Source organism: Typopeltis vanoorti, chromosome 7 (genome assembly GCF_054136105.1).
Source record: "Typopeltis vanoorti isolate ZY-2024b chromosome 7, IOZ_Tvanoo_1.0, whole genome shotgun sequence".
In the NCBI taxonomy this organism is placed as follows: domain Eukaryota; kingdom Metazoa; phylum Arthropoda; class Arachnida; order Uropygi; family Thelyphonidae; genus Typopeltis; species Typopeltis vanoorti.
In genome coordinates, this window is record NC_143555.1 from 102,491,386 (window position 1) to 102,509,448 (window position 18,063).

General features: G+C 34.2%; 1 protein-coding gene across 1 annotated transcript in view; it reads right to left on the bottom strand.

The window, feature by feature from the left end:
- The window catches only part of sip1 (septin interacting protein 1), a 292,796-nt gene that overhangs the window by 152,823 nt on the left and 121,910 nt on the right, over positions 1 to 18,063 (bottom strand). Inside the window, exons 5-7 of the mRNA XM_090395420.1 lie at positions 17,716 to 17,773; positions 17,234 to 17,440; positions 7,502 to 7,649 (exon numbers count right to left, since the gene is read on the bottom strand). Coding sequence (XP_090251546.1) covers positions 7,502 to 7,649; positions 17,234 to 17,440; positions 17,716 to 17,773 — 413 coding nt within the window. The remainder of the gene's footprint in view (positions 1 to 7,501; positions 7,650 to 17,233; positions 17,441 to 17,715; positions 17,774 to 18,063) is intronic.

Consider the following 18,063-nt stretch of genomic DNA (forward strand, 5'->3'; position numbering starts at 1 on the left):
CAAAAGTTGGTCCTTTTTGTGGATCTAAATAGCAGAGTAGGAAATGATTGTCAGACATACAAAAATATTTTGGGAAAATTTGGAGAAAAGAGCAAAGCTAATAATAATGGCAAATACCTGTTGGATTTCTAATCAGAACATGGACTGGTTATATATACTAACACAATGTTCCGACATAAAAATGCACACAAATTAACACGGAGAGAAGACGCAAGGAATAATAAGTCTCATTACCTATGTTACTGTTGACAGTGATGTTTTCTCCCTGGTGCAGGACACCAGATTGTATAGAGAATTTGAAACTGAAATTGATGTGATCACCATTTAGTCTTGAGCACTAAATTTCATACTGAAAAGGAGAACATGTAAGAAAGTTTTAAAGTGAATAAAAGTTGAGCAACTCTACGATGTGAACTACGATGTAGGCTAAAATAAACAAACATAATTGAAAAAAAATAGAAGAGTTCGAGAACAGGAACCAAACCTTTGAGATTCAATGGCAAGCGCTGAAGAAAATATTGACTGATTCAGCCAGAGATGCATGTGGTGAGGTTGTCTGTAAGGATAGAAAAAATCAGAACTCCATGGTGGACACAGGAAGTTAAAGAGGCCGTTAAAGAAAAGAAGGGAAGAAAGCATAAAAGTTCGTGGCAAATAAGTCAGCTTGTGCTCTTAGAGATTACATAGACAAATGTAAGAAAGCTAAACACTGTGGAAAACTAGCTAAACAAAAGTCATGAGAAGACTTTGGTAAGAACATAGAAAATAAATATCAAAAAGGTGCAAGATATTCTAGAGGTTGTTGAAGAAGCTCAGAAATGGAGAAAGAGTACTGTAAAAGAAATGATAGAGATGATAAAGGTGACATGAAAACTGGAGAAAAAGATATCCTTGATATATGGAATAATTACTTCGAAAAATTGCTAAATGAAACAAGCAGTGATGACAGCACAGTGGTGAAAAAAAACACTCAAAAGGCATGCAATTAGGAATACATATCCATACTTGAAGTAGAAAAAGTCATCAAAAGTCTGAAATGTGGAAAGGTAGCAGGAGTAGATGATATTCTACTAGAAATGCTCAGGTATTGAGGTATAAAAGTCTTACAGTAGCTGCAAAGCATAGTTCAGAAGACCTGGACAGAGGGATGAATTCCAGATGATTGGAGCAGTCCTGTCATAGTACCCATATATAAAAAGGGAAATAAAACTGAATGTGAGAATTATAGAGGTATTTCTCTACTGAGTGCTCCAGATAAGATATATATACAAGTATACTCGAGAAACGGTTGAGAAGGATTGTGAAAGAAAAGCTTGGAGAAGAACAAGCTGGATTCAGGCCAAATAGAGGTTGTCAGGATCAGATTTTCACTTTATGACAAATAGTTGAGAAATTATGGGAATATAACAAAGATCTGTATTTAAGTTTTGTAGATTTGGAAAAGGCATATGACAACGTGCCAAGAGAGAAGCTATTCAATACACTACAGTTATATGGCATCAATGGAGCATTATAAAAAGCAATACTTAGTCTTGATTTGTAAGTCAGCAGTTAGAATTGAAGGAAGTACAGGAAGATGGTTTAATGTTAAATCTGGTGTGAGACAAGGATGTACATTATCCCCTCTGTTATTCATTATCTATAATCACATTATGAAGGAAAGTGGTATTAAACATGATATCAAAATTGGAGATGTTAATGTCAGCTCTTTGCTTTATGCGGATGATGTTATACTTCTAAATAAATCCAGTACATGTCTATACGATTCAAGCCTGACTAAATTGAACAACTGTTGTAATAGATTTGGTATGAAGGTCAGTAATAACAAGTCAAAGACAATGAAACTAGGCAGAAACATTGAATATATCAAATGTATTGTGAATGGAGAACCTATAGAACAAGTAAAACATTTTGGCTACTTAGGCACGACTTTGAATGAAGATGGTAAATTAAATATGGAAATAGACAACAGAATCAACAAAGCTGGTAAGGGAGGAAGTCAACTGAATAAATTTATATGGAATAAGAGAGAAATTAGTCAAAACACTTAATTAGCTGTATACAAGAGTGTTCAAACCAATTTTAACTTATGGATCTGAGAGCTGGGTCAGAAATAAAACACTTGGCCAAAGATTAGAGACAGCAGATATGAGAGTCCTGAGAAAGATTAGGGACACGAATAGATCACATAAATTGCAATATCATATTAAAAACAAGGATATTAGGAAAGAACTTGTCACTGTCAGCATCCAGGAAATACATTAGCTAATCTCAGGTGGTATGTACACTTAAACAGAATGGGGGAGGAAAGATCAGCAAAACAAGTGTTCTCTATCCAGTTGGCAGGAAAAAGATCCAGAGGAAGACCAAGATACAGTAAAACGTGCCTTAGAAGATAGAAATATAAGATCTGATAATGTTGGTGTCTTGACAGGTAACAGACTGATGTGGAAGAAAAGTGTTTATTTTTTGGGTAGGATTGCTATTTACAAAATGTTCTTGATATACTCATTATTTTACTTTTTACAAAGAAAAATTAGAACATTTTCAATAAAATACAAAATCTGGTAACACAAATTCTTTTTTACAAAATGAAAAGAATTATTTAAAAAGCTAGTCTTTTTAAATTTTAAGATATAAATAATTTTCTAGTCAGAGTTTAATACACAGAAGAATTTCAATAGATGAGATGTCATTATAGAAATAATGCTTAATTGCATAGTCTTTTCCTGATAACTGCATATATAAAATTATCAGGACAGACTTCACAGGATCACTGATTGAGAATTGCCATGGCACTGAAGATGCATGCACTGGCAATTTGAATATATTCCATATGGAAGTATATAGCAATTTGATTATGTAATGATATGAAATTTATTGAAGAAGCAAACCCACAAAAATGCAAATCCTTTACATTAACTACATTATAAGAAAACTCATTTGTTACACTTGCAATTGCAATATTCCATACTTGTTTGCTATTTCATTTTGAAACAGCTTATGGGCCTTGATAACAGCAACTTATTCTCTAAGAGTAAATTCCTTTCATTTTTGAAATGTCAGAAATGGAATGACTTATTTTTGAGTAAAAATGTTTTAAATTATGAGTCAGTTTAAAACACTGAACCCGTAAGCATCAGGAAATCAGATATAGAACAAACAGCTGCTATTACAATATGCACTTATGTACAGTGAAACTGCAGATACAAACAATTCAGTATTTATTTCTGTGTGTAGCAAACCTCAAGAATCAACACAAAGAAAAAGCTTGAAAAATTCTTGCCGAATTTCTGATAAACTCAGAAAAAAAATTTTTTGAAGAAAAAACTATTTACTGTATTTGTCGGCGTATAAGACACACTTTTTTTCTTTGAAAATAGATCTGAAAAACAGGGTGCATCTTATACGCCAATACTCAGTTTTTTTATTACTTTCATTTCTGGAAATTTTCTCTATTCCGAGTTATGCAATTTCTTTCTTGCTTACTTGCGGTTTGTGTGAGAGCATTCCAGTTACGTAGAGTTCAGTGGATGCATATGCACTGTCATCGACGATCACAGCAGTTAAATCACAGATCTGCTGTTAAATGTTCTCTAAATTTCTTGGCATATTATGGCTGAAAAACTTCAGCATTGCTACAATATTGCATACAGGCTATATGTGATTGTGTATGCTAAAGAACATGGAAACAGGGCTGCAGAGACATTTCTAGCCATCCACAACTGATAAAATGATAAGAACGTGGCAAAATCAGAGAGGATCTAAAAAAAGCAACTCACAGTAAATATAACCTACGAAGTGGAACTGCAAAATGGCCAGAACTTGAGGCAGAACTGAATACTTGGATTTTAGCCCAGAGAAAAGTGGGACTTTCAGCCCCGCTTTTCTGTGGCCTGCCCTGCTGGTATGGGATAAGTTTCGTTCTCACAGTATAGAAGATGTTAAAAAATAAACTCAAGGAATTGAAAACTCAGTTAGCTGTAATTCCAGGAGGTCTAATTATCAGCTTCAACCTTTAGATGTCTGTATTAATAAACCATTCAAGGCATTTATGAAGGAGAAGTGGTGCAGTCTTCAGATTTTGAGGTTATGCCATCAGGACAGAAGGAAGAGGCCTAGCATTTCGCAAGTTTGTCAGTGGGTCAAAGCTTCATGGGATGCTGTGAAAACTGAGACAGGGGGTTAAATCATTTAAGAAGTGTGGCATTAGTAATGCACAGGATGGTAAAGAGGACAATTTGTTGTATGAGGACTCAGATTCTGATTTAGAAGAGGTTTCAAGTGTCTCTTCATCATCATCATCATAATCAAATTCCTGCCATATTCCCTCAAGGGATGTATGGGATAAGATAGTACTACATGAAAAATTTACATCATTACTAACTTCCTATCTACAATTTTCCTCCAAATCAGTCTGTTACTTGTCAAGACTCCAACATTATCAGATCTTATATTTTTATCGTCTAAGGCACTTTGTACCGTATCAATTCGCCTATATCTTGGTCTTCCCCTGGGTCGTTTTCCTGCCAACCTGGCAGAGAACACTTGTTTTGCTAATCTTTCCTCACCCATTCTGTTTAAGTGACGATAGCACCTGAGATTAGCTCTGCTAACCCATTCCTGGATGCTGACAATGTCAAATTCTTTCCTAATATCCATGTTTTTAATATGATATTGCCATTGATGCTATCTGTTCATGCCTCTAATCTTTCTTAGGACTCTCATATCTGCAGTCTCTAGTCTTTGGTCAAGTGTTTTACTTCTGACCCAGTTCTCAGATCCATAAGTTAAAACTGGTTTGAACACTGTCTTGTATACAGCTAGTTAGTGTTCCGACTAATTTCTCTCATTCCATATGAATTTATTCAATTGATGTCCTACCATACCAACTTTGTTGATTCTGTTGTCTATTTCTATATTTAATTTACCATCTTCAGTAAAAATCATGCCTAAGTAGCTGAAATGTTTCACTTGTTCCACAGGTTCTCCATTCACAACACAGTTGACATTTTCAATGATTCTGCCTATTTTCATTGTCTTTGTCTTTTTATTGCTGACCTTCATACCATATCTATTACAACAGCTATTCAATTTAGTCAGAGAATCTTGCAGACTTGTAGCTGGTTTATTTTGAAGTATAACATCATCCGCATAAAGCAAAGAACTGACATTAACATCTCCAATTTTGATATCATGTTTAATACCACTTTCCTTCATAATGTGATCCATATAGATAATGAATAACAGAGGGGATAATGTACATACTTGTCTCACACCAGATTTAACATTAAACCATCTTCTACTTCCTTCAATTCTAACTGCTGACTTGCAACTCAAATAAAGACTAAGTATTGCTTGATATAATGCCCCATTGACACCATATAACTGTAGCGTATTGAATAGCTTCTCTCTTGGCACCTTGTCATATGCCTTTTCCAAATCGACAAAACTTAAATACAGATCTTTGTTACATTCCCATGATTTCTCCACTATTTGTCGTAAAGTGAAGATCTGATCCTGACAGCCTCTATTTGACCTGAATCCAGCTTGTTCTTCACCAAGCTTTTCTTCCACAATTCTTCTCAACCGTTTCTCAAGTATACTTGCATATATCTTACCAGGAACACTCAGTAGGGATATACCTTTGTAATTCGCACATTCAGTTTTATTTCCCTTTTTATATATGGGTACTATGAGAGCTCTATCCAATCATCGGGAATTCATCCCTCTGTCCAGGCATTCTGAACTATGCAGTGAAGCCACTGTAAGACTTTTATACCACCATGTTGAAATTTTTCACGTGGTTTATTTTTCACGTGGTTAGACGATAATAAATTTAGTTTAATCCTTTATCCAAGTGAGAGCAAACAAAGTTTGCGCCTGAAAGTATCTTCAGGACTGGAGTAAGGTGGTACAACACCAGGCAACTCTTTGCAAAGGTGGAGAAAGCTAACATCACTCCTATCTCGGTATCTCCCATAATGCAAAACACATCTCCTTGCGGATATGTATAATGTTATGCATTAAGGGAAGGGCCACTACCCAGACTAGTTTCATCCTTTATTGAGGTCTCTTCAGTGGGAGCCAAGCCCAAGTGGAGATACCAGGCAGAAGCATTAGCAAGGTCATCTCTACCTATAGGAGTTGCCAAACAGTGTGCCACCTTTTTGGATAAAGAATTAAACTAAATTTATCATAGTCTAATCAAGTGAAAAATAAACTTTCAACATCTTTCTCTAAATCCAGAGTAATTTAATAAAAAGGTGGCACACTGTTTGGCAACTCCTATAGGTAGAGATGACCTTGCTAATGCTTCTGCCTGGTATCTCCACTTGGTCCTGGCTCCCACTGAAGAGACCTCAATAAAGGTTGAAACTAGTCTGGGTAGTGGCCCTTCCCTTAATGCATAACATTATACATATCCGCAAGGAGATGTGTTTTGCATTATGGGAGAAACTGAGCTAGGAGTGATGTTAGCTTGCTCCACCTTTGCAAAGAGTTGCCCAGTTGTTGTACCACCTTACCCCAGTCCTGAAGATACTTTCAGGCACAAACTTTGTTTGCTCACACTTGGATAAAGGATTAAACTAAATTTTTTATACCACCATACTTTAGCATTTCTGGTCGAATATCATCTACTCCTGCTGCCTTTCCACATTTCAAGCCTTTGATGGCTTTTTCTACTTCAAGTATGGATATGTATTCCTGACTGCATGCCTAGTGAGTGTTTTTTTTATCACTGTGCTGTCATCACTGCTTGTTTCATTTAGCAGTTTTTCAAATTAATTACTCCATACCTCAAGGATATCTTTTTCTCCTGTTTTCATGTCACCTTTATCATCTCTAACTCCTTTTACAGCGCTCTTTCCTCCATTCCTAGCTTCTTCAACAACCTCCAGAATATTTTGCCACCTTCTTGATATTTATTTTCTATGTTCTTGCCAAAGTCCTCCCATGACTTTTGTTTAGTTAGTTTAACACACTGTTTAGCTTTCTTACATTTGTCTCTGTATTCTCTAAGAGCACAAGCTGACTTATTTGACAGGAACTTTTGATATGCTTTCTTCTTTTCCTTCACTGCCTCTTTAACTTCCTGTGTCCTCCATGGAGTTCTAATTTTTCTATCCTTGCAGACAACTTCACCACATGCCTCTGTAGCTGAATCAATCAGGGTTTTCTTCAAGGCTTGCCACTGAATCTCCAAGGTTTGGTTCCTGTTCTCAAACACTTTCATGTTATCTCCAGAGCTAAATGAAGAGACACTTGAAAGCTTCATTAATTAAATGTTACAAGATGCATAAAAAATATGATGTTCAACTTGGCTTGAGTGTGTAAAAGGCATGATACAAAATTAAATTTATGCATTTAACTGGACAGATCTGTAATAGAATAAGAAAGTTTGTGACGTTTTAATTTTTATGCAAATAAGTATGACATTTGCATAAAAGCATTACACAATTATTTGCAACAGTCTGGATATTCGTTGTGTAAGTCTCACCTGATAAAACTCTCTGTTCTGGACCGGTCATATCAATCACTTTTACTCTACTAAGAGCACTTGAATCTCCTCGAAATTTTTTATTGCTTCCTTCTGATGCAACTTCATCAACTGTACGGTAAATGTATTTCACTTTTTTCTTTTGTTCCTAAACATATATGTAATGTTAATAAGAGAACATTTAACTAAAGAAGAATGGTAAAAAATTATTACTTTTTAATACAAACTCTTTAAACTAAAAGAAGATTATTGTTATTATTAAGAGACCTCCAGGGAGTCAGGAACTCATTGAGAGAGAGGCCATACTATTTGCACCAGCTGTCATACCTGTTCTTGAATTCATTCATGCTATTTCAACACACAACATCTAACAGCAATCCATTCCAATCGTGTATTACTCTATGAGAGAGAAATCTAGCCCTAACTCCCTTCTTTCTTGACAACATTCATTCTCAACTTCTATGGATGCCCTCGCATCTTTTCCCTATCCTCCACAAAATGAAAAATTACTATTTATTGAAATTCTGTATAACCTTTTCAGAAGTTCATCAGTTTCAATCATATCACCCCTCTTTCTCCTGTTTGCTAATGTCTGCAGTCTACAAATTCTCAATCTGTGTTCATAATTAGTATTCTGCAATCCTGATATCAATTTTGCACTCTCCACTGTATCAGAATCACCACAGAAACAAGGAGACCAGACCTGCCTTCAATGGTCCAAGTGAGGTCTTATCAAGGCTTTGTAAAGAGGCAAAATGACTTCCTTATCTTTATGTCAAGGTTTGTTACAGTATTGCCATTATTCTCTGAGTTGTATTTACAATTTTTGCTATATGACCAGTGAACTCCAATTTTCTGTATACTAAAACTCCAAGATCCATAGCCTCATCAGTTTCTTCAGACACAATCCCATCAATATATTATGACATTGGATATCTAATTACACCAAAGTGCATGACATTACATTAATTAGCATTGGAATGACAGCCATTTTCATGCCCACAATTCCAGCCTATCAAATCATTTTGTAAGTACTGCATATCAGCAGCAGCACTCCTGATTACCCTACCTATATTTGCACCGTCAGCAAATAGCTGTATTCTGCACGAAACCTATCCCAATGTTATTAATGTACAGATTGAATAACAATGGACAAAGACCTGATCCTTCTAACACACCACTGGTTACCTTGAATCTTGCAGATTCACCCCCCCCTCCCCATATACACCTTTTTGATATCTGTCAGTCAGTCATCCTCTTATCCATGCCAATAGTTTATAATCCAATCCAATACTTTCCAATTTATGCAACAGTCTGTCATGCGTATTCTGTCAAAAGCCTTAACAAAATCGAAAAGCATCATAGTTTATCCATTCCCCTTGTCCAACACAATGACCTTCCCTTAGTAAACCCATGTTGTTCATTGCAAAGTACAGATTCTCTGTCAACCCATTTCTGAATGCGAACCCTAACCAACTTTTTCAAAATCTTCACCACCGCTCCTGAGATACTGATGAGTTAACAAACGTGTAGAAAGGCTTATGTGTTCGGCGTACATGTGGATGAATTTTGATGATATATATTAGAACACAGAATGATAAGTAAATAATTATTTATTGACTTATTGCTGATATTTTGCTGGTGTTATAACCAGCATCTTCAGAGCACAAAACAGTTTGTCACAGTACGTGAGACTACAACATGGTGTAACAATGGGACCAGTTTGAACAATTGTAGCAACAACACAATGACTAAAGTCATAATTAAGCACCCTCTATTAAAAAAAAGAGAGAGAGAGAGAAAGCAGGTACTAGTTATGTCTTAAGATGACTGTCTCCCAAATCTTAGGCAAATTTATACAGCCATATTTTTTGAGATTCGAAGTATGTTTAAAGGCTTCTGGTGCTTCTAAGAACAATCTCTCTGACTTGTAAAAGCTTCTGTGCAGTACTTTTGTTTTCTTTCAGTTGATCCTGTGTGCAGGGGGGGGTATCCAAAGCATGGTCTGCTACGCCTGACTTGTCATAGCGATAGTGCTGGATGTATATTTTATGTTCACTGATGCGGATGTCCACAGTTCTTCCTTTTTGATCGTAATAAGCTTGATCACACAAGCATGATACTTCGTAGACTCCTGGATGTGATAAAGGAGAGATGCTGTCCTTGGGTCTGAATGCAGTGCATGCTGTCCATGCATTGTATTCAGACCATTTGATAATGGTCTGAATACAGTGCATAGTTGATGTTTGTCATGATGGATTGACAGTTGGATACATCGGTCTTTGCACCACCTTTGTGCAATGGGATTACAACACATTCTTTCCATTCCAGTGGAATCTTCCCTGTTCTGAGATTCACATTAAACAGCCTGGTCAAAGGAATAGTCAGTTCAGCTGAACACTCATTCAGCCCTCGTGTTGATATCCCATCAGCCCCTATTGATGAATTCTTATTCAATTTATGAAACAGCTCTAATACCTCCTCCTCCTCATAACCTCAGTTTCTTCATCCAGTGAAGAGGTTGCAGTGAGCTCAATGTTGCATACACACCAGGTTGACAGCTTACAGCAAAATGGGCATTCATTAGTTGAACAACCTCTTCTGCATCTGTCACCTTCACACCATCTGCATTTGGTAGAGTTTACACTCTACATTATGAATATGAAGGAATAACTCATTCTTTCTTTTACTTGCAGCATAATGATAGAATTCTTTTGGGTTGTCTTTAACTTGCAGATCCAGTTTCTTTTCGTACAACAGCTGCAATTGGCCTGCTGCTTATAAATTTCGTAACTGACATCATCCTTATGCACATGGTATTCCTTCCACATCATCCTTTTCTTAAGAATCTCTTGCTTGATAAGATTACACATCCATTTCACTCTACCCTATTTATTCTTCAAACTGTAAACAAATTCTGATATTGCATCATTTAAGTATTTTTTAAATGCTTCTCATGCAGTGTTGATAATCTTCCCATCCAGCAACCGATACTGTTGCACTGAACTCAGTATACTCCTGAGTTGCTCATAATTTCCTTCTTTGTAGTTCAGCATGTAACTTTTTCTGAATGGAACATTCATAAACTTAGTCACTTCCCAGTGAGTACCGAATGATCACTGTCACCAACAAGAGGAAGAAAAGTTATGTCTTTAACTAAAACAACCTACGGAATCTTTTGATTCCACGGAGGCCTGGATGATAATAATAATTATAATCAAATCTAACATTCTTTGATCTTGAGTTCCTTCTGTCACATGCTGCTCAAGAAAGTTGTTTTGCAACAGCTCAATAAATTCAGTTCATTCTTCTCATGAGATTTTATTGCTACCCAATCAATGTTTGGATAATTTAAGTCTCCCATTATAATTACTCTTTTTGCACCAATCATCTTTATTTGCTGATGCATTTCTTCATCACTAGCAACCAATCCACCAGATTTGTAACAACACTCCACTATGTCTTTAATCTTGTTAGACTCCACCTCACACCAAATGGTTTCAAACTCGCTGCTACATGAAAAACCGATACTAGTATTGTAGTCATAGGTCTACTATAACTGGATTCAAGTGATCTGATATCATTAGCAGCATGCCCTCTCTTCTCCTATCTTGTTTATACTTCCTAAAAATACTGTACCTTTGCACTTGATACCGGTTAGTATGTCTGCTTCTGACAGTCAGGTCTCACTAATGCCTACTATATGAGATCCTAATATATTAACCGAAGCAACAAACTCTACTCCTTTGTTTCTTATACTCCTAGCATTCATGTACAGACATAATAAATTACCTGCATGCTCTTTTGTATACACTTGTCTTTGGTCTATAATTCTAAACTCACATGTATGCAACAGTAATTAATCTTTAATAATATGTAAATATTTCTCGTAGACAAGCTTATACGTTGGTTATGCATTACTAAATCACTTAAGGAATTGACAACGTAGATAAGAATATAAATTAAATTACACTTTAATAAAGGTTTCACAAGTACAGCCACTCTGGTCTTGCAGACCATGCTCTGGATACACACCACAGAATATGGTAGAAGAAAGCTACAGTAATACACCGTAGCAAATACAAATTTGAAAGACTATTCATGGAATCAGCCTCAGCCCTAAGAAATTCTCCACACCTCAACAAATTTAGTTGTATGAGACTGCCCCAAAGTTGGGAGGCTTACATCAGCATACCTTCAGCCCAACAGCCAAGAACACCTACTTAGCCTGCTAGAGGGCACCATCAGGTATAAACTTTTAGGAGAAGAAGAGCTTCATCACTTCATTCTCAGTTACTGTGTTGTAGTGTCTACGTGCACGTGCCTTTTTTGTAAGTTATTTTTGAAGATGGCAACGTGACGTTGCCAAAATATCGGAAATATTTATTAAAGTGTAATTTAATTTATATTCTTATCTACATTGTCAATTCCTTAAGTGATTTAGTAATGCAAATATTTCATCTTAAGTATCATAAGACATCATCAGTCAGTTATTAAACAACAATAGGAATTGCATTAGAAAAACACACACATTAGTGCACATGCTTGCAATGGAATCCCACTATGTATATAGTAGCATGTATAAGGATTAAAAACTATTTGGCTGTAATTAAATTAAATTAAAATATAACTGATAAATTTATTTTATACAATTGAGGATAAGAATTTCTCAGCCTTTTGGGATAGTAAAACAGTTGGTACATGATGTCTTATGATACTTAAGACGAAACATTTACATTGTTTTTCCTTAAGGAAATTACAATGTATACTAGGATATACATTAAAATAAATTTTAATACACTTCCAATATTAGTTGCATAACTAATGTCTAAGCCTTTCCACAAGAAAAACATTTACATATTATTAAAAAGTTAATTACTGTGGCATATGTGTGAATTTATAGTTATGAACACTCCACAGGTTTCACTACATAAGAATTGTCTTTGGTCTGCATGATAGTACTACAACTTGCAGATCTCTGTTCTTATCTAGTTCCATAATTATTTCCATAATAATGACTATTCCCATCATTAACAGAGTTACCTAATATTGCTACTCTTACAAACAGATTCTTATGATTCCTCCCCATCAGAATTCAGTTTTTCTGGCTCTCCATGTTAGGTCTTATATCAATTAAGGATTTTCAAGACTCCTGATGCCAAAGGCATCAGTGGAGGCCATCCCTATTATACAAATCCAATCTTCCCTCTAACTCACCCCACACATTCAAAAACTCACATCCATTCCTTCTACACAGCCTATGCATTGAATCTTTTGCCACCATAGTCCTTCTTCATAATTTGTTTCCATCATACCTAAGTAATATACCAACAATTTTACTTTCTTGCTTCTTCCAACAACCTTTTCATGTCCTCCTCTCATACTGAATTTATCACTAGTTAAGTCACTGGTACCTATCAGAATTACCCTCTCATACTGAATTTATCACTAGTCATAACATTCTTCTTTTTCTAATCAACTTTATACCAGATTTTTGTTATTACACACTAACTTACCTGATTCTGTGCTTTGTTTTCCATTTTGCTGCTGAACTTTTTTATTCTTCCTGTGTTCGATTTTCTGTAGTTCTTTCATCGTCTGTCTAATAATCTGCTTTAACCTAGCAATCTCAGAGGTTAAATTATTTTCAATATCTTCTTCTTCAAAATTGTCTTTAGTGGACAATACTTTCTTGTTCGCTACTTTGCTGTTATTTTAGTATTCAATTTCTTCTGCATTTTTGGCACAATTTTAATATTACAATATCACAATAAAAATATGTTATAAGACACTAAAATACTCTAAAAACATGAAAATCTACTCTAATATACTATAAAACACTAATTTTCTAATTAAAAAACACAATGAAACAAATAAAACCGCCAATTTGTGTAATTTATTACACAGACCACTCACAATATAAGCTTGAACCCAAAATCTATTATCATCACTTTGACTACCAGTTTTTGTATTTCCTGTTTGTTATTCTCAAGCAGCACAGTATATCTATAGTAAATATATTTATTTAAACTAAACATACTTGATATTAAGGATGTGCTGAAGCATGACTTGGCCAAATATATTAATATCAAATATTCAGTTTGCAAATTAGCCTAAGCACTGAATATTCAGTTAAATCATGCAGAAATAAATTTTAAACATTTTAAAAGTAAATGTTTTGAACAAAAAAATGCATTCATTAAAACTGATTTTAAAGATTGAATATTAAAAAATATGCATGTTAATACTTCACTTGACAATGTAACTACATGAACTTGAAAAAATAAAATTTTACATTTTGCAAAATTAATAAAAATAGTGTTACAAGGACCATTTCTTAAGAGAAATAGAATAACTCTGATTTTGAATTGTTAAATATAGAGGATAATTATGGATCTGATAAAATGAAGACTCAATAAATTTTAATGCATGACAAGCAAATTTTGGCCTTTTTTTTGGAAGAAATTTCTTCTGGTTTTTCTTCATAAATATTTCTGGGCTGCCATAATTTATTTCTTTCCTGCATCATGCTTTTACTAACAATCTCATATTTTTTGATAAAGGAATATTATCAACTACTTCATCACTTAATATTTCTGAATTAGGTTCAGATTTCTCATTAATTACAACCCTTTTAACATAACCAATTTAGGAAAGACTTTTAATGGGATTATATTGATCAAGTGCATATAATAAACAACTATGTTATACCAACTAGTTTCACCAATTAAGGCTGTTGGCATCTTCAGGGTACATAACTGATGTAAGGCACACTAAAAAGTAAAAAACTGTTACAAACTATAATCAACCGATTCCAATTATATTAAACAAAAAACAGAGTGCATACAATACATGCATAGAGCGTGCATGATATCTCTTGTTGTTATTTAGGAACGTTCTATAGTTGGCACTATAATTCAGTTCTGGCAAGTTGAAGGGTCTGATAAGGGTCTTCCAGATCACAGGCAAGATTAGTCCTTGGTTCCTGTTAAGGTTTTGTATACAGCGGGCAACTGTTGTGGCCTCCTTAAAAATTCAGGAGCGGAAGTCCTCCTCCATGTAAGGAATTGTGCTTCTATCCCACTCTATGGTATGGTTCGTTCTTGAGAAATGAAAAGCTAACCCCGATTTTTCTTCTCTGTTATTATTGACGTCACCTATGTGTTCTTTTTGCCTAATTTCAAGGCTCCTTGAAGTTTGGCCGGTGTAATTCAAGCCGCACGAGCAGGGTATGTTATAAACTCCAGCATATTTGGAGAAAGGATGGCTATCTTTTGGAGATCTTAAGAATTGTCTAATCGTTTCTGTGGGTTTAAAGGCCACTCTTATTTTATGTGGTCTAAGGAGTCTAGCAATCTTATAATTATTGACGTCACCTATGTGTTCTTTTTGCCTAATTTCAAGCCTAATATCATTCACGCTCTATGCATGTATTGTACGCACTCTGTTCTTTGTTTAATATAATTGGAATCGGTTGATTATAGTTTGTAACAGTTTTTTACTTTTTAGTGCCTTACATCAGTTATGTACCCTGAAGATGCCAACAGCCTTAGTTGGTGAAACTAGTTGGTATAACATAGTTGTTTATTATATGCACTTGATCAATATAATCCCATTAAAAGTCTTTCAAGAGCTTTTTGGTCAAGAAAATTAAACGTTTTTTAACATAACCAATTTAGTCTGACTTGAAGAATGCATACAATTAAATTATGGATATAATATTGTAAAAATAATATAATATTTATTTTCGAATAAAGTAGCAAATCTTCTGTTAACTTCTTCACATAGAAATTTTCATTGTTCCTACTGCAAAAAATGTTTTAATATTGAAATTAAAACAACATTTGAACTTGTGGTTTTGCTAATTTTCTTGAAAAGCTACAAATAATTTGTTAGTGGTTCCAATAAAGACAACAAATTTGAGTTTAATTTATTTGAATTATTGTTGATTGCATAGATATATTTTTTCTTGTATTCCTTATAGCATATAAAAAGTAGAGTTCCTCATATAAGGTACATTTTGAACTAATTTTATGTGACTGACATTTAATTTGAATATTTTAAAAGCTACTACACTACTAAGTTGTGCTACTATTTTTCTATACATTTCTATTAAATTCAGTATCGATATCTGTGTATTAATAGTGCCCATTACTGCTAACTGCAACATATAAAAAAACATGGAATGCTTAAAATTTCAACATCATTTTAAGAATATTGGTACCATTATCTCAAACCGTTATATGTCAGATTTTTTTACACAGCAAAAGGCTTTTCTTTAATCATCTCCCTGGAAAATGCTGACGGTTCAGAACTATATGATTATATTGAAAGTTTGTTATAAAGCCAGTGCCCTATGAACCTAATGAATTTTCAAATCAGTGCCTCCATAGTGTAACTGGAAGAATGATGACACTGTACCTTTCTAATTTGAGAAATGGAAAAGACCAGAAACTCGTGGTGAGACGGATCTTTATATGGACTTTTTCAAATGAAGATAACTTCGCTAATCTCATACTAATAAGGATTTGTCTCCCAGACACTTAGATGTTTCCTTCTGCATAACAGGCAAATCAGCCAGGAGAAGATATGCAATTTAATGCTAAAAAAATACTATTGGTGGTGTTGTGTACTGAAGTTTGTGGTAGTGCTATTGTGGTTGGATGATTGAGTAGTGGTAAATTCTTTCAGGTAAATTGTACTGTGGAGCAATTTACTCATCATTAGCTTTGTAAAGCCTTCATTTTGAATAACTGAGTATGATATATTATCCAATGCAATCATTTCAGCTATGGATTAATGTAATGATTTGGCATGTTTGTCATCTATATTCCATTTTTTAGATTTCTCTATAACATCAAATAAGGTTTGTCGTTTTGGTGGATTTACTTTAGATTCTGATTGCTTACTTGTTCTTGCATTCTGATTTGCAAGAACCGCAGATATCATATATGTATCATGCATTTTTTTTCCTATACCACCTCATGATATTTGCTGTTTACATATTTTACAATTTGCAAATTTTGAATCTTCACATGAATAGTAAAAGTTCCAAAAATTGCTTTTTTTTAATTACTCATGATAAAAACTGTACTCTTTTTCAGTGTTTTAAGACGAATTTTAAGACTTCAAAATATAAACACATTTTAAGACTGCATGATATTAACCAAAATAAAAACACATACAATACCAAATAAAATACCTATAGCAAACTCAACAAGCTTTGGTATGTGGTCGCAAAAGATAAAGCTTTTTCCGGATTCGTTGTGTATTCTACTTTGAACAAACAGGCTGATCTATTTCTATATGAATTTCTGAACATCAATCCTACATTACCTCCAAGAAATGCAAATGGCTTTAGCAGAACATGGGATTACTAAAACAGTACTAGCCACAAAACCCTTTGGTAATTTGGTGCAGTAATTTGGTGACACCAAATTACTGCACAGATGTTCTTATATTTATAAGTGCCTCTTTAAAGTAAGTTCTTAAGCCTTCATGCATGTCACATGAATTTTTCTGCTTCATCCAGCTGAATACCATAGCAAAATTTTACTTGCGCATTAAAAATAAATGCATGCTGGTTATATAAAAATATTAATGCAACAAGAAATGATGTGTTAATTTCATATGATATTATAACAAAGGATAACAGATTTATAAAAAACTAACAAAGAACAAAATTTTTCGAAATCCTTGCAAAAACACTCAATTGGAACTAAATATATTTACCCCAGGAACTTTTTTCCATTGGCGAGGTGCATCCTTCTTTCCTTTAACATCTTCTTCTTCATCTGCTGCCACTGAAATGTGGGGTTTCTTAACAGCTTCTGGTCCATATAAACCAAGAGCTCCTTTTCCTTGTCTTTTCTTTGCTTCTATTGGTGCAGTTATACCTTGTAAGTCTTTACCTAGACCTCTTCCAGGTTGGTAACCCATCTGAAAGTCAGTGCAAAGTAAATTTCTACTTACTAATTACTTAGATTTCATTACTATGCAAACCAGGTTTAATAATAATATTAATCATGTGTCATTAGACTGATGAACATAACCAATTCCTTTAACAGTAACTTTAAAATGTTACCAGCTGAAATTTGGTGTTGTTCTGAAGAATGGTTATTTTATAATAAATTTTATTCATGCTGTTTGTGAGAAGTTTGTCCTCAATTTTTTTTAACTTTAAAAAATATACTGAATTATTACTGAATATTTACCTGAAGTAGCAGTTTCTGACCAATTCCTTTCGTATGCTTTTCCCAGCATCCAAAATCCCTATAGCAATAATAATCACCTATTAATATATTTTTTTAATATTAATCTGCAATAACAAATGATACAGGATGCACATAGAGTTGTGGTAACTTCATGCATATCCTGAAGCACTTGTTGATGTTAAATGTGTTTATTAAAATTTATACTAGCTGAGTTTAACTTATGCTGAACCAATTTTTACTCTACGAGCAGCTAAAAATAAGAATAAGCTACAGCAGATTTATAGGTATTTGTGTATCAATCTATAGTTGTGTTATTAAACAGCCATCACTATTCAAATAGTCTGAAAT